The 22,321-nt window shown below is 50.4% G+C and overlaps 7 protein-coding genes across 7 annotated transcripts; 2 read left to right on the forward strand and 5 right to left on the reverse strand.

The window, feature by feature from the left end:
* Nucleotides 1–412: 412 nt before the first annotated feature.
* On the reverse strand, nt 413–2,300 carry BKA67DRAFT_690469 (uncharacterized protein; the record flags this gene model as incomplete). The annotated part of the gene is made up of 2 exons (XM_046109136.1): nt 413–1,432; nt 1,505–2,300. The coding sequence occupies 2 exons, from the start codon at nt 2,298–2,300 to the stop codon at nt 507–509; spliced, it is 1,722 nt and encodes a 573-aa protein (XP_045959970.1). The 3' UTR covers nt 413–506.
* A 731-nt stretch (nt 2,301–3,031) lies between these two features.
* BKA67DRAFT_516361 (AMP-binding enzyme) lies at nt 3,032–4,838 on the forward strand (the record flags this gene model as incomplete). Its single annotated transcript, XM_046097804.1, has 5 exons — nt 3,032–3,546; nt 3,611–3,635; nt 3,688–3,724; nt 3,810–4,678; nt 4,734–4,838. The coding sequence occupies 5 exons, from the start codon at nt 3,032–3,034 to the stop codon at nt 4,836–4,838; spliced, it is 1,551 nt and encodes a 516-aa protein (XP_045959971.1).
* A 398-nt stretch (nt 4,839–5,236) lies between these two features.
* Nucleotides 5,237–5,695, reverse strand: BKA67DRAFT_657629 (uncharacterized protein; the record flags this gene model as incomplete). The annotated part of the gene is made up of 1 exon (XM_046107143.1): nt 5,237–5,695. The coding sequence occupies one exon, from the start codon at nt 5,693–5,695 to the stop codon at nt 5,237–5,239; it is 459 nt and encodes a 152-aa protein (XP_045959972.1).
* Nucleotides 5,696–9,350: 3,655 nt separating this feature from the next.
* On the reverse strand, nt 9,351–10,319 carry BKA67DRAFT_534624 (Alpha/Beta hydrolase protein; the record flags this gene model as incomplete). Its single annotated transcript, XM_046099886.1, has 2 exons — nt 9,351–9,557; nt 9,618–10,319. 2 exons carry the CDS (start codon nt 10,317–10,319, stop codon nt 9,351–9,353), a joined length of 909 nt encoding a protein of 302 aa, XP_045959973.1.
* A 579-nt stretch (nt 10,320–10,898) lies between these two features.
* On the reverse strand, nt 10,899–11,628 carry BKA67DRAFT_657632 (uncharacterized protein; the record flags this gene model as incomplete). The annotated part of the gene is made up of 2 exons (XM_046107144.1): nt 10,899–11,363; nt 11,443–11,628. 2 exons carry the CDS (start codon nt 11,626–11,628, stop codon nt 10,899–10,901), a joined length of 651 nt encoding a protein of 216 aa, XP_045959974.1.
* A 5,912-nt stretch (nt 11,629–17,540) lies between these two features.
* On the forward strand, nt 17,541–18,839 carry BKA67DRAFT_534627 (uncharacterized protein; the record flags this gene model as incomplete). Its single annotated transcript, XM_046099887.1, has 3 exons — nt 17,541–17,744; nt 17,798–17,834; nt 17,887–18,839. The coding sequence occupies 3 exons, from the start codon at nt 17,541–17,543 to the stop codon at nt 18,837–18,839; spliced, it is 1,194 nt and encodes a 397-aa protein (XP_045959975.1).
* A 460-nt stretch (nt 18,840–19,299) lies between these two features.
* On the reverse strand, nt 19,300–21,257 carry BKA67DRAFT_534628 (uncharacterized protein; the record flags this gene model as incomplete). Its single annotated transcript, XM_046099888.1, has 4 exons — nt 19,300–20,108; nt 20,175–20,857; nt 20,912–21,089; nt 21,197–21,257. 4 exons carry the CDS (start codon nt 21,255–21,257, stop codon nt 19,300–19,302), a joined length of 1,731 nt encoding a protein of 576 aa, XP_045959976.1.
* Nucleotides 21,258–22,321: the final 1,064 nt, after the last annotated feature.

A 22,321-nucleotide genomic window follows, 5' to 3' on the forward strand; every position in this document is an offset into this window, starting at 1 on the left:
ATACCCCACGACTTCTATATCCTTGTCATGATGATTTCTCTGCCAGGGAGCTATTCCCTTGGGTTACTCTAGCCACTGTTACAACTGTGCCACGTAGAGCAAAACACTTCGATGTTGTACCATTGGATCAAAGGGATCAGCTGAACTTGGGTGACTCAAACTCATGGCATATGAGACCTTCGTGTGTCCGTGTGACAGGATGATCGTGTTGCGGGATCACAGGGGAAGTTTACGTCGCTATTCAGGTAGTCGGGTTTGCAGGCACGGCGTTGTGGGTTCCTTTCGTGTTGATTGTTTGGTCATAAATGCATAGACGACTGCTCGTTATTTTCTGGCGCTGTTCTCCGCATGTCAATTGTTGTCTCGAGGCATTACATATAGTCATCACTTGAACTGCAGATCACTCACTTGTATAATATTGATAATGCATGAGGGGGGGTATCACTGTTGTTTGTTTGTTTGTGTCATTTTCTTAAGCCCAAGTAGCTTATAGTTTGATCTCGGGGTCATTCATACACGCCCTTCTCGAACTGCTCCACGTCGTAGAAACGCGGCTCAATGTTGCTCCCAGCGAACACACGGCCGTCGAGCGCATTGACAGCCCGCAAGGCGCTCACTGTCTCCACGAACTTGATGTACACGTTCCGCGTGCCGCCGGCGACGTCGATGTACAGCCGCTCAACGCGCCCGTACTTGTCTCCGCACTCCTCGCCGATCTCTTGGCCCAGCCCTTCCTCCATCTCCTGCCGCAGGTCCTCGATGTTGTCCAGCATGCGCCGGAGCACGATGACGTTGGACATGGGCCCAAACTTGCCGCCCTGATCCCCCGAAGTCGAGGTCGAGGTTGCTGCTGCGTTCGCATTCGTCTTGGGCTGTACGATCTTTCCCAGTCCGGCGGGCTGGCGCCAGCCGCCGCCTTCGGCATCGGATTTCTTCTTGCGTTTCTCAACTTGCACCCGCAAGGGGGCGAGCATGCCGGTCCCTTCTGCGCCGAGACCTTGGCCCTTGGACCATCCGTACTTGGACATGAGGCGGGCTGCGAAGCCTTTCTGACCGGGACGGCTTGATCGCGGGGTGTCTTCATCCTCGTCTTCGTCTTCGAGTTGAGCATCGGGGGCGTCCACGTCCATGGCATCTGGCTCGGTAGTCGCGGGGGGCGGCGAGGGCTGCGCATAGCGGACTGGAGCCCTGGAGATAGTTGAGGCGTCCGGTTCTGGAGGTGGTGGAGGCGACGCCGATACTGGTGTTGGAAGTTCTGCATGAGCTGGCTCGGGTGGTGGTGGCGGTGGCGGTGGTATGCCTTGGGACATGGCTAAGCGGCGAGCATAAGCATCGTCGCCTGTTCGATCGTCTAAGAGAGGTGCTGCCGCCGCATGAGGTGGTGAGGGAGGTGGCGGTGCAAAGGAGTAGGAAGGTGGAGGAGCAAACTGGTCTGTGGGAAAGGAGTATATGTTAGAATCTGTAACCGCACTTTGTTGAACCATAATTGTGAAAGCAGACGTACTGTTCACCGGCCTGTCCTCGTCGTCCTCGCTATCCCAGCTTGATTGTCTCTTCCTCTCCTCCGGTCGTCTGTGCCTGTATAAAAGTGCTTTCCACTCCCTGACCTCTTGTATGCGCTCATCACTGCGCAGATACTCGTCCACATTCGTCGGCCGCGAAGGATCATAAATCTCGTTCCAGTCCGTCTCGACGGGCGCGCCAGTCTTCTTCTTCTTCTTTTTGTTGCCGCGAGGCCGCTTCTCACCTGCATACATCCACTCGTCGTCGTCTTCCGTATTCGCCCAGTCCGCTAGCGTGCTCTTCATAGGCGCGGGCGCGCTCCCTACTCCTGCTGATGCCGGCGCATTGCCCGTCGCGCCAGCAGGAGCAGCGGGACCAACGGCCTTTGGAAATGTACCTTTCGGTTTCTGCGTCTTCTGCAGGGGCCGCCTTATATTGGGTATCGGATTGAATCGGAGTGCGGCATCTGGCTTCTTTGCTGCCGCTTCTTGCTCCTTGACCGCGTCAAGCGCCTGCTTGGAGACTTGAGGTGCTCGTGATATCGAGGCTGAGGAGTCGCCGGTAGGGTCAAGGAGGTCGGCGTAGAGAGACAGGCCAGCTCCGGGCTTGGGAGGCGGCGGTCCCGACATTATGTAGATGTTGAAGCCTGCCGAAGCGGTATTACACTGTGCAACAGGGGCCTGGCGTAGAGCTTCTTCTCCGGGATCACGGGCAGGAATTGAGGTGTTCGTCAGCCGGCTCAGACGAGGCGGGATGTTGGAAAGTCCACAGGCCTTGCAGCTGGAGCTTCGGGCCATCGGTGCTCGCCGATTGGGTTCCTACAGGGATCTTGGTCTGCTAAAACAAGCTCCCCACGCTGCAAAGCTCCAGATGCCAGGCACCCCCCCAGCCCCCCAGGCTTTAGACAAAAGATTCCGGCACACTTGCCCCTTGCAGTGTCCCAAATATACCTAGTAGTCTGAATGTTCCCATTGACGTATCATGTCATATCACATCGTATCATATCGGGAGTAACAAGAACTTCAACATGACGACTCGAGGCCGTGGAAGCTAACAGAGTGCTACAATGATATATGATGTACTATTAAACACGGTAGGCGGGTGGAGTATGTTTCTGTCAGACAGAACGCAGGTTAGCCAATATCTCCCTCATCCTCGCTCCATTTATCCTTTTCGGACACTTCGCATACCCGCCCGATAGCGCGCCGTCTCAGTGTCACAATCCATGGTTTGAGACCACGCCGGAGATGTTGATCTGACGTGCTATCGTAGTTCGTTTCCATGCAAATATCTTTTCAGATCTCCTTGGAAGCATACGTGAACATTTCTATCTGACCAGTTTCCTTTCTTCCTTTCTTTCTTTCTTCGATCTGTAGATACTATTCGCATAGATTCTAGACCGTAGCACCCAATTGGTCTCCAATTTGCTCTTTTATTCTTACACCGACACCATCTCAGCGGATAGGACCATCCGGACTCAACCTCGGAAGATAACGGACCCATTCGTACAGCCATCTTCAGTCATATCATGGCAACGCTCCAAACCGCAATTCGGGGAAACCCCAATTCGACGGCTGTCATCATCCCTTCGAAGCCCAACGCTCTCACAGTCACATACAAAGACTTGGCGAATGATTGTGTCTCCTTTCAGCGCAAGCTGGCTGCCATCGGTATCGGCCATGCTTCCCCCGTCTCCATAGCTGTGGTGAACTCGTACGAGTTCATCGTGTCCTTTGAGGCGACCGCTTGGCAACGCGGCATCGCCGCTCCTCTGAACCCTGCTTACAAGCAGGACGAGTTTGAATTCTATATCGACGATATCAAATCTGCACTTGTTCTAGTTCCGAGAGGCGCGTTTAAGGCGGATGCACCCGCTGTCAGGGCTGCGAGAAAGTTCAATGCTGCCATTGCGGAGTGCTACTGGGATGAGACCAAGAAGGAGGTCGCTCTGGATGTCAAAGACCCGGGCCAGTTGAAGGGGAAGGCCAAGCAGGACGTGTTGAAGGCGCAGAGTGATGATGTTGCGCTGGTGTTGCACACGAGGTAAGAGCTCACGAGGCCACGGTGGCGCGGCCTGGAGATGGCATTGCTAACACCACTAATGTAGCGGAACGACTTCAAGACCCAAAGTTGTAAGTATTCCTCCAGAGGATGGTCAAGTTTATATACTAATCCTTGGTGTAGGTGCCCCTGACGCATCGCAACCTTGTCCGCACCATGGGTATGTGATGCCAAGTCCTGCAATGCGAGCTTCGTGCAGCTCTTGGCTTGCCTATATTGGTAACACAAGACTAATAGACTCCCAGGGAACATCCAGAACACCTACGAGCTCACCTCTGACGATCGTACCATGCTGGTCATGCCACTCTTCCATGTCCACGGCCTCTTGTGTGCTCTGCTGGCACCATTTTACGCTGGAGGCTCGATAATTGTCCCCAACAAATTCTCGGCCTCGGAGTTCTGGCAGGATTTCCAGACCCACAAGGCGAATTGGTACACAGCGGTTCCTACCATTCACCAGATTCTTCTCAAGTCGCCTATCCCAAACCCTCTGCCCAAGATCCGCTTCATCCGCTCATGCTCTTCTCCTCTCTCGCCTGCAGTATTTGAGAAGCTCGAGGCCGCCTTCAAAGCTCCTGTCCTGGAGGCATACGCCATGACGGAGGCAGCACATCAAATGACATCCAACCCACTCCCTCCTTTGAAGCGCAAGCCCGGCACAGTCGGACTAGGTCAGGGTGTTGACGTCAGAATCCTAAACGATGCCGGTGAGGAGGTGGCTCAAGGCACGGAAGGCGAAATTTGTATCCAAGGTGAAAATGTCACCAAAGGCTACCTCAACAATCCCAAGGCTAATGCAGAGGGCTACCACAAGAACGGATTCTTCAGGACTGGCGACCAGGGCAAGAAGGACGAGGATGGCTACATCATCATCACCGGCCGCATCAAGGAATTGATCAACAAAGGTGGTGAGAAGATCAGCCCTATCGAGCTTGATAATGTCATGGCGCGCCACCCTGCGGTGAGTGAAGCAGTCAGCTTTGCGGTCCCGGATGAGATGTACGGACAAGATGTTGGAGCTGCGATTGTGCTGAAGGCTGGCGAGAAACTGGGCGCGGATGAGCTGAGAAGTTGGATGGCAGAAAAGGTTTCAAAGTTCAAGCTGCCTAGAAAGGTGAGTCTGGTCCATACCAGAAAAGTGGAATAGCCAGAACGCTAACTAGTCGCAGATTTACTTTTCCGAGGTCATGCCAAAGACAGCTACTGGCAAGATCCAGAGACGTATCGTTGCAGAGACGATGATGAAGCAGGACAAGCCGAAGGCGAAGCTATAGATGTTTCGCATATTAGTGGTTTATGTGGGAATCTAGACAATACAGATGCCATGAGTAGATTTTATAGATGTGAGAAGGTCGAAATGTTGTGGGTATAATCACTGTAGAGAAAAAGAAGGCTAAAAAGGTAGACATACACCGAGAAATCAAGTTCAGATAAATGCATTTCTGTTTTGGGTATCTTTGCGCTAAGTGTCCAACTATGTCGTCCATGTCAAACGCCAAACCCCAATTTCGAGGTGTGAAAGATAATTCCATAACTCCGTCAAAAACCGCCTTTCAAACATTTCCCGGGATTCATAAGATCCATTGCAGTGCAGAACGCCGATCGCTCATAAATCAAACCGATGCCGTGAATACATGGATACCCCGCGTTGCGCGTAGTCGTGAACAAGGTCTCAGCCCATGGAAAAGTACGCATCCTCGTCATCGTCCATGTCCTCCCCGCCGTACCCCGCGCCCACCATTGCGGCGTCCAGGGAGGTGGAGGTGGCTGCGACATCCTCGAGCGCGCGAGGCGAGGTCAGGAGCGGCGCATAGGCAAACTGCCTGGCTTCCTCCTCCGCCCGGCGCTCCTGCTCCGCCCGCAGGAGACTGTGCCGTACTGCCTGCTCCAGGGACGAGTAGACCGTGATGATCTCGCCCGAGGCGTCCCGGACGGTGAACGGTGCGTCCTCATCCTCGGGTGCGCTCGAGGTGGAGGACAGAACGCTGCGAGAGTCCGAGAAGAGCGAGGCGGCGTCTTCCTCCGAGGCAACGGAGGACGCAGGCGCTCGGCAGTGGGTGTTGTACGCTGGCGAGGAGATGGCCTTGAGGTTCTCCAGTGTGAGGGGTGCTGGCTGGCTGATCTCGCCCATTGTGACAAGGTTTTGTTTGTACAACTTAAATACGAGTGCAGAAGATGGGCTTGCTCTGTGGCTCGATAGTACTTCTAGAGTACCTATTCACACAAGGTTGTTATATAGTTGTTCTGGATGGAAGTTACGGGTGTAGGTAGTAAATGTAAGGCCGAAGAAGGTCAGTTGGAGTTGTCCCTCGGTCGAAGGATGGGTAGGAAGAGCGAGCGAGTATTATGTATTCTATTGTTCCAACGGAAACCTCACACCGCCAAGGCAGGCAGGGCAATAGCTGCAATCTTATCACCTTGACTCATGGCGCAGGGCCAAGCCTTTCATCATTGCCCATTCCCATGCATCCCGAACTCGGTCATACAATTGGATCACAAGATCGGGCCCCCCCAGACTTCCAGGGTTCCCCTTCAGCTTGGTTTGGGGAAAGACACAAATATCAACGGATCCGTAGATGACGCACTGATAAGGTAAGCTCACTTAGCCGATGATCACCGCCAATAGCCAGCATAGCCAAGCCGCGGAAGCACTAACCGGTTAGTTTCTCGTCGCAAGCTTGCCAGCTGCCGGGGCAAAGGGTCGCTTTGTGCTACAACTCTCTTGTGTAATTGGCCAATGGGATACCTCGGCGAATTTGGGGGTCACGGGGACCGGTCGTCGGATGGGCTCGCTTCTTCGCCCCAACTCGCGACGACGAGGTGAGGCATGTGCAGCGATTTGAGACGTCGCGCGGAAAAATTCAAATCATTCTACGTCGGCGACATCGGTTTTCCTGTGGCGTCACGTACTCTGCATGTCAGAAGAATTTGAATCGTGAACATAGTCGCAATCACAAGTCCTCCTGCAAGGTATGCCGGCGCGATATCACACTTCCGGGATGGCGGCGATCGCGACGATCCCCAAGCACCAATATTTGCTTGGCAGTTCTTGACCGTTTCGAAATGGAATGAAACTTCATTTCTGCCACAAACACGATTCTTCTTGGCTTTCAATAGAAACGAAGATCTCGAACGACACACAAACATGCCAAGCCGTCTCAATCTTAGGAACATGAGGTACCTTTTCAAACTTGGGATAGAGCCTAAGCGCTCAAGTGCCGCGACGATCCGCGACTTCAGCACTTGGCACTGCTTGTGTTGCGAGCACGAGCAAGTATAGACCAAATGAGGCACTATGGCTGCTCGACATTAGGACGACGACGGTTTATTTTCGTCAGAAACAGCTGATAAATTTGCTGTCATGCGCGTGCTCACGATGACAAGGCCCATTTCGTTTTCAACCGGGTCGCTATCTCAATTTCCATGCTTTAGTATTGGCTAATACGGAGCACCATGTTTTTGAAAATTTCTGCTACTCATTCTCCACGGTACCGCCGTCGCGGGGGTCACGGCCAAGATTGACTACCAAGGGAGCCTCCGAGCAGAGCTCGCATGTCCCTACAAATGGGCGCAGCCTGGGCTCGCAGAAAAGCGAGGCGCCACTCCACAACATTCTTGTGAGAAGAAACATGTGTAGTAAAGGTTGTTGTATGTTACACTGATTGGGTGTGTGCCAACTGAGGAATTCTGAAGACGGCCTATTAGATGGTATTCGGTCACTGTACAAGAGCTATGCGACGTAAAAATTAAAAATAAAACTCATCGGAAGACTAACATATCAAGAACTATCATGATAAGTTATGCAAGGTCCAGGGCTACGAAAATAAACTTGGGCCCACGAGTTCATTGAGATATATACCGCTCCTGTTGTCTATCTCTCAGGCAACTCAGTGCCATAACAGCTCGCAATGGAGATAAAATCCTAGTGCACGGACGACCTCTCTGTCATGGCAGCACAGATTCGTGGCGACGATCTGACCCGTCGCATACTGGACCGGCGCGTGATTGTCAACGGAGTTCACCAGGTAGGCCTCGTAGGTGAGTAGTGGGTTCTCTCGATAATCAACATCCGACTCTGACCTGGTTCAGTAGAGAACTCAGAGAACTGATTGCTGTTTCTGCGGATTCGTGCTCTACGTCTGGAGACGAACCAGATCCTAAGACCAGGCAGCCCGCCCGACTCTACAGCCCGCCCGACTCTACAGCCCGCCCGACTCTACAGCCCGCCCGACTCTACAGCGCCAACTCGCTCGTCTTCTTTCGCCCTGAGTCAGCATCAGTCCTACTCAAGAAAGATCTCGTCAAGAATAGGCGGGTGTGTCTTGAGTGAAAGCACTCTGCCGGTGTCGATCTGCGCGAGGACTTGGTGTTCATTTACGCCTCTTGGCAGGCTGGTGAGGAACAAGGCACATTGATCCTCATCTTAGATCCAGTGCTCAGGCTCGTTGGCAGTCTCTCTCCCCGGTAGTTGCCTCGCCGCATGAATAGATCGCGATCCGTCGGTGCCATCGTTGTCACAAATTGCTGATCAAAGCGCCGTACTAAATATTGTTAGTACCGTGATCTGCGGTAATGATATTCGTGTCGCGATGAACTGGGATACGGAGCGGTATTGATTACCTTCAGGGACATGTTTACGAATGATCGGATCCATGCCGTTGAACTGCATTGTCAGATTCGCCGTGGTAGACATGTCGGCTGTAACAGCACTATTACGACAAACTGCGTCGATTCACTGAAACGGCTCACTTCTGCCCTCTGAGACGGGAAGCCTGTCGATGCGCATGGCATCGCACTGCTACGGGTGGGTGTTTGTGACCATCCTTCAGACTCTCCGCCAGAAGGAAGCTGGCCCCTGTCTTTGGTGCGGAATAAGCAATCTGTGCGAAAGCTAAGGTCTGGAATACATAACCGTGACATTGTGAGTGAAGAAGAACTGAGAGCCCTGTATACCTGGGCAGGACTGCCGTATCCTCCACCAGGTCTGAAGGCATCACTATGGGCCTAGTCAGATTCGGGAGTCGGACAGGATAACTCCTAACTGACTCAGCATGATCAGCCCAGGTTTTGACTCGAATATTGAGGGCAGTGCGGTTTTACACCTCCAGACAATGACCGACTAGCATTTTAAAGTTGAAAAATTTAGTTGGTTCATATCGAAACATCGGTTCCCAATGGTTCGCGCGGTCTGTATCCCGTAAAACACCCGAATTCCTTGTCACAGAAGACGACTGTTCAGTCGGTATAAAGAATAAAGACGGTGGCGACTATGACATCCCGATATCCATGCAATCGGTCGGGGTTTGAGTGATGCTAATGGGCTACTACCAATACGAAAAACCAATCCTGCTGCAAAACAAAGACCAACAGTGATATACTGAAGATTTATATCTACTTTTAATCCTCTCCTATAATATTTTGACGTGCTAAAATACGCTAGCAAGATATTTGCTCTTGTGGTGAATTACAAGCTTCGTATTCCGGGTCAACATGCTGGGGATTTCTGAAGCGGTTACGCATTACACGAAGGCTAAAGCACTTGGGCTAGAAGGCGAGATGTAAGTTACACAATGCAGGTGTAGAAAGCTCAGAGCAATTTCTAAATTGTGTTGAAATCATGGCCAGTTTTAGATCTTTCGCTGGAAACAGGACATGTTTCAAACGAAAGTGTGCATATTGATTCACTTATTGCATGGTATGCAAATGATCACGACAAGTCTAGTACTTTGAAAACATGAGACTAAAACACAAGCATCTATGATTATATCCCTTTGATTCCAGACATCCTACTTCTTGCGTGATAGCATCTCAACCAGGTGTACAATCTCATCAGCGACAACGTCGGGTCGATCAGATTGAATGAAATGATCAGCGTCAGACGCCACGACAGGTCCTCTTCTCTTCTCCTCGGTGACCGACAGCAACAACTTCTTATTGTAGTCTTGCCAGTAGGGTTCGACGTATTGACGCGCGTATTTAGTACTTATACCCATCTATAACACCAAGTAAGTCAACCGAGGTCCGCTTGGCCTAGAGAGGTCAATACAACTCACCTTCTCAGCCGCCTCGCCAAAAGCAACCGTTGGGTCGTGTGCCACGACTGTGAGATACGGATCACCGCCGAGCGCTGGCTTCTCGGCGTACGGCAGGAGCTTCAGGAAAGTCAGGCGGTTGAACCTTTCCGGATTCGGCGAAGCTGGGTGAAAGATCCTCCGTGTCGCCTCGCGCGTTTTGGTAAGCTCTTCGGGTTCGTCATCCTGCGGCGCCGGGAACAGCGACACAAAATCCGAATTCACTATGCTGGGGTCTAAGAATAGAGCTGCCTTGATGGCTGGGACGTCGTGGTTAATCAGGAGGAGCCGAGCAATGGCTACACCTATGCTATGTGCGACAAGAATGATATTCGTGGTGGACGAGGAGAGATCTGGGAGCTGTCCCTGTTTTGTGAGCTCCTGGATGAGCTCGTAGAGATCCTGGGCAGCTGCCGCACCATCGCGAAGGTCATCGGGAACATCTTCTGGAAGAGGAGAGGTACTGCCCTGCCCGAAGCGGTCGTAGTCGAGAAGGGTGTACTGCTTTGGCAGGAGCTTCCAGGTCTCTGACCATGATAGTCTAGCCTTACCTAGCCCGTTAACGAAGATGATGATCGGTGCTGATAGTTTGTCTCCTGCGGGCTCACTTGGACGCAGCCCAACCGTCAGCGGGGCATTTCGCCAAGGAATCAATACGGCATTGACGGAAGCTGGGTCGGCCATTTGGATGCAGTGAAAACCAGGACTTCAATAAAAAGTCTTTTGAAACGGGACGAGGTGTTGATTGAGTAGCAATGACACGAGAGCAGTCACTGCGATTGAAGTAGGTACCACCTAAGTAAGCACAACTCGCACATGGTGCCCTTGAAGCCAATAGCGCCTTTCAGAAGGCGTAAGATTTCCTCACTGATGTAAGCGAAAACGGATACAAACAACTAGTACGAATGTACCGATCCGTAGGTACACTGGGCAGAGGGTATGAGTGTCAAGAATATTGTACTTGCAGCTTTGCTGCAGAAACCGACTTGTGTTTCTCATCATTCGTTATGGAACCGAGATGCCTTATCTTTCGCAACTTTCCGTTTGACCCTTGCAGTTGGGCTTTTACAAAAACTCAAACACCCATTATAAATTCTTAAAAAATAAAAATAAAAACACCCCCCAAAAAACTGGCCAAACCGTTCCAGAACCGCCTGACCCAATGTCATGATTGACAACCTTGAGAAACTCCATTGAAACCCAACAATCCTTTGGCCGTCGGAATTGTACTTAAGCCAGGGCAAGTCACTCTTAAGCCATTGCCTAGACAGCAAGTTTGCCTTTACTGGCACCTCCAAAAACGTCGTCGACGAGACCTTTCCAAAGATCCTTGAGCATGCCTTGCTCCGGTTCTTGCTTTTCGTTTTCATGTGCCCATTTGAGTTCAACACCATCCAAGGTCATACCCTCTACCTCGGTCAAAGCTGCAACAGAAACGTTCTCAGGGTTTGCGGCAATGACGTTGATCTGTCCCTGAAGAACAGGCTCCGAGACAACTTCGGGGGTAGCGTGATGCACGAGGTAGTTATCTGGCAGGATAGGAACGCGAAGACCGGCGGTAGAGTCCGAATGTGCCTCCTGCAAGCCGGGAAGAACCATGAAATCAATCGAGCTGGGATCCGATGGAGCCGGCCGGGAAGCTGAGGACGTGAACGTTTGCATCAGACGCATGCGCCGGGGTGCAGGATGCGGGCGGTTAGCCGAGCGAGTATAGATGTGACGAGAGTGCTGTGAGTAAGCTCGTGTTAGTGGGCTAAGCTCGAGGGGTTATCCACCACTGAAGGGTGGCGGGAAACTGTTTACATACATCACCCTCGTGATGCCTCTCCTTCAGGAGCTCTGCATATTTATGTGATAGAGGCGCCGCGGCTCTTGATGAAGTGATGAGGGTTGTCGCTTGAGGCACTACACCCGAATGTGTAGTTGTGATTGAACGGGCGAGCCTCTTGACAGGACCAGTGAGGCGGGGACCAGTAAGTCGGGGGCCGGCCATATTGAGAGCTGTAAGCAGGATTTACCGGAGTTTGCAGCTGTAGGTGATTGATTGTTCACGACTTATGTGTCCAAGGAGATGTTGACTTCGTAGATGGATGGAGTCAACGGCAGATCACGATGATTGAGATATAGGTCTTGTTTTATTATATGATACTTGGTGGGCAAAAGGGATAGGAAGAACAAAGGAGGTTCAGTGGACGGCGGTTGGGGAAGGGAGTGAGGGACGTTTTGTCTTATGAGAAGAAGGGTGGAGAGTCCGGCCCCAGGCTACCAGATGAAGCTCTAAGACCTCTAAATGCAGCAATAAGTTGGGGGGAAGGTATGAGAAGACGGTGAAGCGACTCCAACCAAGGCCCCCCCCCCCCTATGATCGACGGCCTGACATGGCAATTAAGTTTCCCGCCAAAAACTAAAGGTTGCATAACCGTGCTACGTATGCATTAAAGGATTGGTTAACCGAACCGTGTCCAACGCAGCTTACTTGTAGTTGCGGCAGCGCATAATCCATTCATCTAACGCAGTTTCAATCTCAACCTTGTTGTAAAAGCATGTCTGATTGGTAGACGGCTCAGCCAGGAAGCTTATGTCGGGCATGTTCGGTTGTTCGGTAGTGAGGTAGCCAAGAGACTCGGACGTTGCATCTTCATCGGACGTGTATCCTCTCCCTATCTCTTTCTCGAACTTGGTGGCTCGAAACGCCGCAGTGTCCGTATGCCCTGTTGACGACGCTTCGGATACTTTGGCCTTGCGATGCAGCTGTTGTGGATTCGCATATAGATGGCATCATTCTCGTGCTACGCGGTCTGATGAGCTCGTACTATTATCTTTCTCTCACCCGTTGAGAAACAATAGAAGGGAGCTATGGCCACTGGATGACCCCGCTACCGTTCAACCCGGGGTCATCCCCTGATGATCCAATTTGTTGCGCTGTGAATGGCTGGCTCTAATCAGCCCTGTTGTTCCGAAAGAGTTTAGCGTTCGGTCAACAAAATGCAAGAACCAAGGTTAGTCTAGCAAGGACTGACCGCCGGGCTATGCTTCCGCTGCTCACCCACGTTATCATTGTCTGGGCAGGCACAAGGAATCCGGTCATCTCGGCCCCCTTGTTGAATGTCTAGATGTTCTAGAAAGGCAGAGAAAGGCCGATAGTGCCACGCGTCAGCCGGGTTACTAGGACTAGCAAGGCCGATCTAGCTGAGAGCCATCTATTATCTGTGCATTCCCAAATGGTATGTGACAATTGCCCATGACTTTGAGCCGTCAACACGTTGATTACCAAGCTTAAGACAACTGGCTGCTGGATCTCAACAAAGCACCAACAACAACATGCCGCCACTCCTGAAGTCTTCACGCACCGTTATCTAAGGTTTTCGGTGTGGTTCGCTTATCTGATGGGCTTCTGGTGGTGTGCTTGACACTGAATCATGGTGAGTCAGACCACGCGTCGATGCCAAACTGTTCTTATGTTTTTATACATTCCTAAGATATTGCTTTAATAACTGCGTCAATCAACAAAACTTACGTTGTCAAATACAATACTCAAGCTTGCTGACCCGTCCATCGTCGCATTTTAAATCTTGCAAAGCATACCTTTCATATAGGATCGCACTATACGTCAAAGTACAGGCATTTGGCTTTAACAGCCACAGCCATCCTTACCACGAACATTATTAATATTACTCCCATACGCTGCCAATGAGATATGTATGGCATTTTGTTCTCGCTGGTACACTAGTATCGCTGCACGTGATTGGGCCACGGAAATGCGATATTTGTATCATTCTATTCCTGCCTGTTCTGTTCTTAAACTTGTCTAACTACTGTTCTGAATGATTGCCTATCTACGACTGCCGTACTGTGTAGCGGGCACTATCTCCAGACTCTCTAGATTATCTTTGCGCAGTACATATATGGAATCGTAGGAAGTCACGAACAAAGACTCGGGCAATCCCTTGGCACCGACCATGATACTGAAATTTTGTCCGACACCCCCACAAACCCATCCTGTCCATATAAAGCCCGTAGTGGATATTTGATTCCACGGTGTCAGGTTTATTGCCTCTACGGATACACGATAACCCCCATACGATTTCCAGCATCGTTAAACAGGACTTAGTCCTCAATACATATTTCGAATGTGATGGAACGTTTGAAGCGAGCCGAACCCTTGCTTGACTAGTATGCAAATGACTCCTTTTGATAATGTTCTGGTCCGTTCTTAGATGTCCGCCATGCCAGCAATGTGGTCGTCTACGCGAAGAATTTGGAAACCTGGCCCATTCTTCGGTCCATTTCAAGATGGAAAACGGTAGTATTACATCTCAGAGCGATCTCATGCTATACTGGCTTCTATAATCTTGAAAAGCGTTGGTCAAGACCATCCTATAACTTCTCAAAATCAGTTAATCGCGCTTGCTTTAATTTATTAGCTGGTAGACAGAAATCATATTATTGTTGCATATGCATACCTCCATCCGACTGCGGTTTTCTAGTTTCCCGCTCATCGTCATGTAGCCCATGTCCTCCCGCCGGGTTCAGAACCCTCCGTTGCTAAACCTTGCCCGCAAATATAGTCATGGGAAGGACCGGAAGCACATATTCGCAAGTACAATTGGTGACAGCTTCATCTTCCATGTGGCTGCTTCACCGACTTACAGCGTAGAGAACCTGTACTACAACTGCTGCGGGAGAATGGCATTTTTTGTTCTGCGATATCTTGGTACAGATGCTGGCGGAAGTCCATCTACTATGTTTATCCTATCGTATGCGGGGGGTTCTAGCATATCTCAGCAGACCTACGAGTAGTAAGCCCGCAAGCACATTGCTGTAGCGAATCCTGCTATCGAGCTTGACCCCCTTATACAGGCGACCATGTTGTGGTAGATGAGTAAGCTGAAGCCTGGTGGTATAATGGCGAGTAAACTGCCCACTGAACTTTTGTCCAGGAAGACAACGCGTGTCACAATTACGTCTGTTCAATTTTGATCCACCATCCATGGTTGGTTCGACAACAATATAGCCAGATACCCCAGTTATTTGACTAGTTTGATCGGCCCTCGGGACTGATTGCCTGTTACAACTCTTAAGACTATAAGATGGTCTAATGCATAGACAAGTTGGGAAGCTCAGTACGGGATGTCAGCGATCTAATGACTGAGGTCGCCTCTGGTTTGGGTGAAAGCACGACTTCTTGTGGCGTAAAGACCTGGCCGTGCCAGAATCATCGCCCGTGACTTTGTGCAGAACTGACAAAGCCGACATGACCTACTAGGCTTTGAGCTTCGCCGGACTTAACACAGTCACAGTCTTTAAACCACAGGATGTGATGCTCCTTTTCGGATCGAAACTTTGTTTACCATCGGGCCTGGTACCACAGAGGTTTGCGTGTTCATTCAGGTCCCGAAACTTAACGGCTGACCGTAAACCGCAGTGATGCTGCACAAGCATCTTGATATCCGCCCGCTGTTTTGCGGCATATCAAGCGGCCGACCATAACGAAATTACACCAGATAATTGCTCATGAAGAGATCGGCGAGTGCTAGAAGTTTAGGCAAAGGATGGCACTGTACTCACCTTCTGTGCTACGAAAAACGAACTACTATTAAAGACAGAGTGCAATCAAACTGGCGCCCAGCCATATGGGGGACGAACCCAAACAAGCTAAAATTCTCTCCAGGTCTGTATCGTTTGACCCAATATACCGCTTCGGAGGCGATGGTTGTGAAGCAAATCGGTGCGCCACCGGTGGCTCCTTTCGAAGGTTGGCGCGATCACTGGCAATAAACAAATTACAAGTACGGACAGCTCCTTTGCCAATCACACTAACTCGCTTGGTCCGGGCTACGCAATCCACAGCTACTGCATCGACCGTGTGATCAATGATAGACCAAGCGAAGGCCTTGGCAATCAGAGGTCGGTGCCTGCTACAGACATGTCACGTTTCTGTAGACCTGGCCCAGTGGTGAGGTACATTTCGAAGATGGCAAGACGAAGACAATGGTCTCGTAGGAAACGTGATAAGCTTAGAAAGTGAAAGATTAATTACGTGAAGAGGTCAGGGGATCTCTATGATTGGTGATATTGATGCGAAACGCACAGAGTATAGCAGCAACGTAAATCACCGACAATTACCGCTGTGGGACAGATCTATGGCGTCGATGAAACACAGACTCGCACAGCCGATATGGCTGAGATGTTCTCATGCGTATTCCAACAAGCATTTAGGCAGAACGCATTAGCGCACATTTGCCTAGACTAGGGTCTACTATTATTCTGGCTTACTACGACGATGTCATGATTGAGACCTTGAGACTAGTCTAGAGAGTTTCAGCTTCTGAGCCAATGGTATCCGGCAGCGAACTGCCGGTGGTTTGCAGATTCAACCTTTATATTCAACCGGCACGGCTGTCGGTATGCACAACTTTAGAATCAGAGACTTCATCTTTGGTGGTCAAAGCAAAACCCAAGCGGCTGGCATTTCCGATTCCAATGCTGGAGGCGGCTCGAATATTGCTCCAGAAGTCTTGAATTGCGGAGGAGGTATGATCATCGTGGACTAAGCTCTACTACCGTGGTACTAGTTGCAAATCTCAAGAAACGCACGAGCATTAGGATATCATATCTGGCGTACATCTACTGTGTGACAACTCAGAGCGATCGCGCCAACTCAAAATGATTGATGTCAAAACGCGCCTATACCGTATGCAGCATGTCATTCGTTTTTAAACGTGTCGAAAGCAGGAACTTATTGCATGGAAAACAGCGTTTCGTTGGCCATCGTCGCTGGCTCCTTTAGAAGCGATCCAAATAAGGTCCAGACGGCTCATCCGCTACGATCCGCGGCTTGGCTTGGGCTGGTTTTGGCGCGTCAGACGATGATTTAGTGGGGGAGATCACCAACGCTCGGTTGCAACATGAAGCATGTCAGTGGTGGTTATGAGCTCCAAGCTCCTGCTGGATTTTGTTCTAAAGTTCCAGAAGTCGGGTTTGCCATCGATCTTTGCAGCGCTAGTTCTGCATTCTTATGTGCTTGTAGTGCTTGAAGGTGGGTGTGGTTCATGAAGTAGTAAGGAAAAGCTCGAGCCCACCTGCACGCGCTTGGTGTGTTGTCAATAGTAGGTTGTCAATGCGTACATGCTGCAGACAAAGAGTGGCATTTACGACAAGCTACTACCTCAAGCTGAAATGATCAGGTATTTGGAAAAAGGACGTCCGGCTGCCTTCACCGGCCGTTGTCTCTCTTGCAGCTTGCAGGCCATTTGCATCGAAGGAACAGTAAAAACAAGAATAAACCCTGGCTTTGATCATTTCTTTACTCCGGAGTGCGCGCATCCTGAACGGTTGGCATTGCAGATCTACCTACTGTTTCGGCACACATACCCTGAACAAAGGTTCTGGGGCAATATTTGAATGCTAAATTGGTCCGTCCGAGGGCCCCCCTGAATCAGACTAGGGTCCGTGCCCGTGAGAGACCTTGCTCGCGCTAACACGAGTATAGTATGGGCTATCCAGGTCGCTATACTAAATGGGAACAGCTTGAGATGCATCCGGACCTGCAGATGGGTTCATTTCAGAAAGATCAGAAAACGTGCTGACCGTACATGGGGCTAACGCATCCCGATCCTCTTGCCCCCGGTCAAGCGCGAGAGAGAAAAGGCAATGCAATCCTCATCTATCTACGGGCAGGTTGTCTGCTGGTACTGTTTGACGCACCTTTTACCATCGTTTCTTTTAAGTCCTAGGAGAAACGGCGAGACTGTTACCTAGTTACAATCTTTGTCGTAGATGTTGAGATCTATGGCATCAACAATCGCATCGATGAAGCGACACCGCGCGGAACAACGAAGAACCTAGTATACAAACATTCACCTGTCTCTTTGAGGTCTTATCCTCTTCGGCGTTAGTTGAACCATGTCGGACGCGAATGGCAGATGGATCTATTCGGCCGTCAACCTCAACGACCCCGAACCACTTGCGAACAGGAAAGAAACCATACTGGGCTGCGTGATAACGTTTCTGATCGTATCGTGGATATGCGTGAGCCTACGCTTGTATGTGCGGTTTAAGATCGTGCGCGCCCCTGGTTGGGATGATTTATTTGTTGGACTTTATCTTGTAAGTTGTCCGCTATCTGATTGTTGTACGATGGCCAACTGATTTTGTGGTAGATAACAATGACAGCTGGCTGTATTTCGATATGTGTTGGTGAGTGCAGACGATTCTACAAGGGAGGAATTTGAGGCTCATATGGATACAGCTACGAACTACGGATTAGGAAAGCATGTACTTCTCCTGTCGGTGCCGACGATCCAAGGTTTTCTCAAGGCATTCTATGTGCAGAATGCGACGTATTGCTCCTCGACAGCTTTCATCAAGCTGGCACTACTTCTTCAATACCTGCGAGTCTTTGAGCGCGGCACCACGATTTACAAGATTACATTCGGTCTCGTGGTTTTCACATCACTCTGGGGCTTCGCATACTCGTTTATTGCATGGGTTCCTTGTGTGCCTGTATCAACATACTGGGATATGTCCAGCGACGGCAAGAACTGTTATGGTTACGGATCGCACTACCCGGCTTCCTTTGTTGGCACATACGAAAGCCACACGGCCACGAACATGATCCTCGATGCCATCATCTTGATTGTTCCACTACCGCTACTCTTCAAAAACGGCGCCACAACTGCTGCCCGGGCCAGACTTATCGCTTTACTCTCCATGGGCTGCATTGTCCTCGCCCTCGCGGCTTGGCGTCTACAAACCATCGTTGAGACCCAGGTGGCCACCTACCCGACGCGGGACCCGACGTGGTATGGACCCATCAGCATCCTGCTCGCAGCGCTGGAGATCAACGCTGCCAGTATATGCGCCTCGGTGCCGATATTCTGGCCTGTCCTCTCCAGCGGCTGGAGCGGCATCTTCGTGACCCAGGAAGTGAAGATCACGCACGAGTCGCGTTATATCGACGATGAGGATCGCGACTCGCTTACCCGCAGTGGATCGATGCATAGCCGCAACGGCAGCGAGTCGCAGATCAGCATCGTCGAGAGTGGTGGGGCTAGAGGGAACAAGGACGGTAAGAAGCATTACCGAGATTCTTTTATCCTACGGCAGGTTGACCCTTTGCGGCTTAAAGATGACCGCGAGCAGCCTAGTGCGATACGAGGAGATTCCATTGGTGACGAGCCGAGAAAATGGACAAAATTTTAAGCTTTGAAATATCTTTTTGCACTGTTTATTGCGAGTAGGGTCATGGAAAACAGAACATACCCCCGGCGTTGGCGGCCTGATCTGGATTTGAACATGCTGCTTGGAATACAAGATGCATCATACGAGACACATCAATATACCCGCGTCTATCTATATTATATCATGGCTACTAGGAGAGCATCTAGCTTGCAATTTGTTGTGGAAAGAAATGCTCAGTGGCGACAAACCGCCTTATATGTACCTATTGCGCGACCGGCGCTCAGGTCGCCCTGGTCTTCACCCAACATCCAGCTAATGCTCTTGATGTATGATGCGTAATGATTGCCGCTTACCAAAGAAGCTCATGCCTCATGATCGTGACTTCGTTAAAAAAAAAAACTCTGGGTTTCCACGCTGAAAAGCAGTTAAGTGAAGCAAAGAAATAAACAACCTTGACTGCTCTTCCGCGTTCAAAGTCACCTCAATTCTTCTTGCCCTTATAACCTGGAAGGTAACTCCGCAGGAACGCCAGCACCGAAGGTTCCACGAGGAGAAACGCGATCAGACTGACTGGAAGTGCAACCACGAAATATATCCAGATGGTGGTCGTGAGTTCCCCTAGTTCGGGAGCCATGCTGAAGAAACTGCTGATGAAGCTCAATGGCGCAAAGATGACTGCCAGGTAGGTCAAGCGACCCAATGCGCGGTTCTGGTCCATGGCACGTCGGGCCTCCTCGATCGACGTCACAGCTGTGGCAACAGTGGCGATACGTTCTGTGCGCTCGTACAACTCGACCAGGCCAGCAGCGACTGTTTTGAAGTCCTTCCTCATTTGGGCGAAACAATCGTGTTGTCCTTTCTTGATGTCGTGGAATAGTTTCTCCTGGGTTTCTCTGACCATGACCTTGTAGAGAGGCAGGCGTCGACGCCACGTGTGTAGTTTGCCAAGAGATGCATCGATCTTGGTCGAGTCAGGACGGAAATCAGGCCGTTCTAGTTCCCACTCGATCATGTTCAGCCGAGCCAGGATGTACCGAATCATGATATTCCAATCGGAGCAGACCAGTTGAGCCATTCGGAAGATCATAACTTTTGGGTTAGAATAGACAGCTTTGACATCAACAGGTTCCATATGTTGGATCCAGAAGATAAGGTCTTCGAAAAGTTTACTTTTTTCAGGCACCGGGTATGCGCTCTTGCTCTCGCTGAATTTCGGAGACCTCCAGAATGAGCGATAACCTTTCCAAAGAGCAGAGCCTTCCGTGATGGAGGGGTCTACCAACAGCACACCTAGAAAAAAGAAAAAAGGTAAATTAATTCAACCCAGTGGAGCCATCCTAAAAACGGATATCTTACCAGTGAAGTTGCCCTTTTGGGTTTTGGGATGCGGTTTGACCCACAAGGACGTTTTGCTCCTGACAAGCGCCACGATGGCACTGTCAGAGTCAAAGAGGGCTTTATGTGCTCTGTCGTCATCGAGTCTGCGAAGCACATTGAAGTTTCCTGTTTGCGTTTTTGCCCTTAGAAAGCTGTTGTCGTCTTCAAAATATCGCGGTTGTACATAGCTAAGCCGGAAGAAATCGCGGTCTTTCGACACCACATCTAAGTCTGGTAGCTCAACCCATGGATCGTTTACATTGTACCACCAATAGTCGTTGAGGTGATCTCGAAAGAACAGCGGATCAATGTCCAAGTACCGGCCCAAGTACTCGATTGTGTCTCGCGAAAGGTCCTCGACGATGTACAAACGACTCACACCCGCTGGCTGATTTTCTTGGAGTTGTGTACACAGTATTTGGCTGTTGTCGATTCTACTCACAAGCTTAGCTGTTCCGTCCTCGTTGAAGTCCATAACGGCAACATTCGTGCGAGATGCCCTTTCCCTAAGAATGCTATCTCTTTTGGGCGCTGACATCTTTTTGAATTGCGTCCATTTGATGGGCGATGTTGTGACTTCCATCCATTGAGCAAGAAAGCGAAGGTGCGGCCAGCCTTGGGATAGTATTTTGACATGCTGCAGGTATGGATAATCTCTCGCTCTTTTCTGGTCAGATTGTCATTCCAATATAGCTACCGCGATCAAGCCAACTTACGCATTAGGGACCTCCCACTCTTGTTCACTAGGCCACTCATTTGCATATGCGTCACCCGTGTGAACGAGGTTCTCTTTTCCGAAGCCAGCCTCCTTACTATGGGGCATCATCGAATTTAGATACTCTGGTCTGACATCTTCTCCGCCGTGAGCGTCTTTCCCTATCGGACGGCCCCATGCTAACAGAAACGCAAGTCAGCTCTGGCTTCATCATGAGCTAATATCATATATGCCCGCCCTCGACTTGACTCAACAAAACGAGTGGTACTCCTTCGAGGACACTTACTTTGCGCTTGTGAGAATGTACGATGCCAGAATGGCCTCGGCGTCGGATGCTTTCCACTCATAATCACCGATCCTATGCAGCAGCAAAATCGACGCAAAATTCGGGAATCATTTTCAGAAAGAATCTGAGAAAATCAAAGAAGGCTGGCGACGTAGTCGTCTGACTGGGATTATATCCGCGGCTGGAACCGCTTGCCCCACGGGCGCAGCTGGCCTTGCATACACTGGCCGCGCCAGTAGGCTGTCCCTCCATATGCAAAATCAGCGCAGCTGAGACCAACATTGTCTCGACAAAAGCCTGTCGAGAAAACGTGGTTCAAGGGCTGTGCAGAACTCGCCCAAGCGGGCGTCTATGATCATCCAAGTCAATCAAAGCATACAACGATGAGTGCTATATTCAAAGGAAAGGACGAAAACTTTCCAGAGTGAAATCGACAAGCAACTGCGGTGGAAGCCCAGCGGAGAGCAGGGGTGTAACCGATCAGCCACTGCAGTTTCTACAGAATTGGAGCTCAATCGGCGAAGCGATGCTCGAAAGAGCCATGAGCTGCATGTGTAGCGTGAGTTGTGGTTCTCAACTTTGCAGATTGTGCACCTTGACGCGCAGGGAAGCTCGTACTCTTGTTCAAGAAACGCAAGGCATTTCTGTCTTGCCAGCGCAGCAATGCAACGATGCAAACTGACAAATCCAAAGCGGGTATATACACAGAGCCTCTCGGTGAAAGCTTTTATTTACCCTTAGGCGCTTGGATTGAATTGATGTGCCTGAAAGACATGAACCGACCAAGTCTGCCTTGATCACTTGGGAGCGGGGTATGCTCTGTGCAGCTACAAACGTGATCGAGCGCGAATAGGAGTTATCCTGGGTTATGTATGCCTACATTATAAAACAGCCATGTCGTGTTCGCCCGATCTAAGAATGACTTGATGTTGTGTCCTACATATGTGACGAAGCGTCAAGAAAACAATTTGATTGTGTCCTCGAGATGCAGGATTGGTTGGGTGGTCAGCCTGCAACGGCCAACCGCCGTAGTGTTAGGCACGTCCACCGGCATGTTTCAAGCCCGGGACTCTCGGTTCCTTGCTCGCATTGACATTTTGAAGTATATATATACGGATCCGTACA

The sequence above is a fragment of the Truncatella angustata genome (assembly GCF_020726525.1).
Source record: "Truncatella angustata strain MPI-SDFR-AT-0073 chromosome Unknown BKA67scaffold_3, whole genome shotgun sequence".
Classification (NCBI taxonomy): Eukaryota; Fungi; Ascomycota; class Sordariomycetes; order Amphisphaeriales; family Sporocadaceae; genus Truncatella; species Truncatella angustata.